At 37.4% G+C, this 506-nt stretch overlaps 1 protein-coding gene across 1 annotated transcript; it reads right to left on the bottom strand.

Moving 5' to 3' along the window:
• Nucleotides 1-5: 5 nt before the first annotated feature.
• On the bottom strand, nt 6-500 carry LOC124892135 (ribosomal protein S4, mitochondrial-like; the record flags this gene model as incomplete). The annotated part of the gene is made up of 1 exon (XM_047403548.1): nt 6-500. A coding segment is annotated over exon 1 (477 nt), but the record flags the coding sequence as incomplete, so codon positions are not given.
• Between the last annotated feature and the right edge of the window lie 6 nt (nt 501-506).

Below are 506 nucleotides of genomic sequence, written 5' to 3'. Positions count from 1 at the left end.
GAGATTTCGATATAGAAGGATCTCTTTATTTCTTCACCGCGGGTTCTCGCATCATTTTCTTGAAAAGATATTATATCACCGTGGGAGAGTTTAAAATGAGTAATGTTAACCATTTCATTATTCACACAAACCCTTTGATGACTTATCGGCTGCCTTGCTTGAGGAATAGTTTCACAAAAAAGGAGACGAACCGGGATAACGTCCGATCTTGTTTCTGGATTGAGTAGAAAAGGGATATATGAAGTTCGTTCTCTTCCTCTGTGTATCTCTGTGATGGGTAAATCTCCATAAAAAAGGGACAACTTTCGTGTAGTTTGTGATTGGATGTAACTGTTAAGATTTTCTCTAGAATAAATCTTTCTCTTAATAGATCTCTTCTTATTCCTCAATCTTCGGAGAATACGGCGTTGTATTATTGTAAGTTCTCTGTTCCAAACATTTCCTGAAAGTAGATGACAAGTTTTAAATCTTAATGCAGGCATCGCTCTTTCCTTTGTCCTTCCCCC

This window comes from Capsicum annuum, unplaced genomic scaffold (genome assembly GCF_002878395.1).
Source record: "Capsicum annuum cultivar UCD-10X-F1 unplaced genomic scaffold, UCD10Xv1.1 ctg44125, whole genome shotgun sequence".
Lineage (NCBI taxonomy): Eukaryota > Viridiplantae > Streptophyta > Magnoliopsida > Solanales > Solanaceae > Capsicum > Capsicum annuum.
The sequence above is the reverse complement of the archived record's forward strand: the minus strand, read 5'-3'. Positions and strand labels throughout refer to the sequence as shown.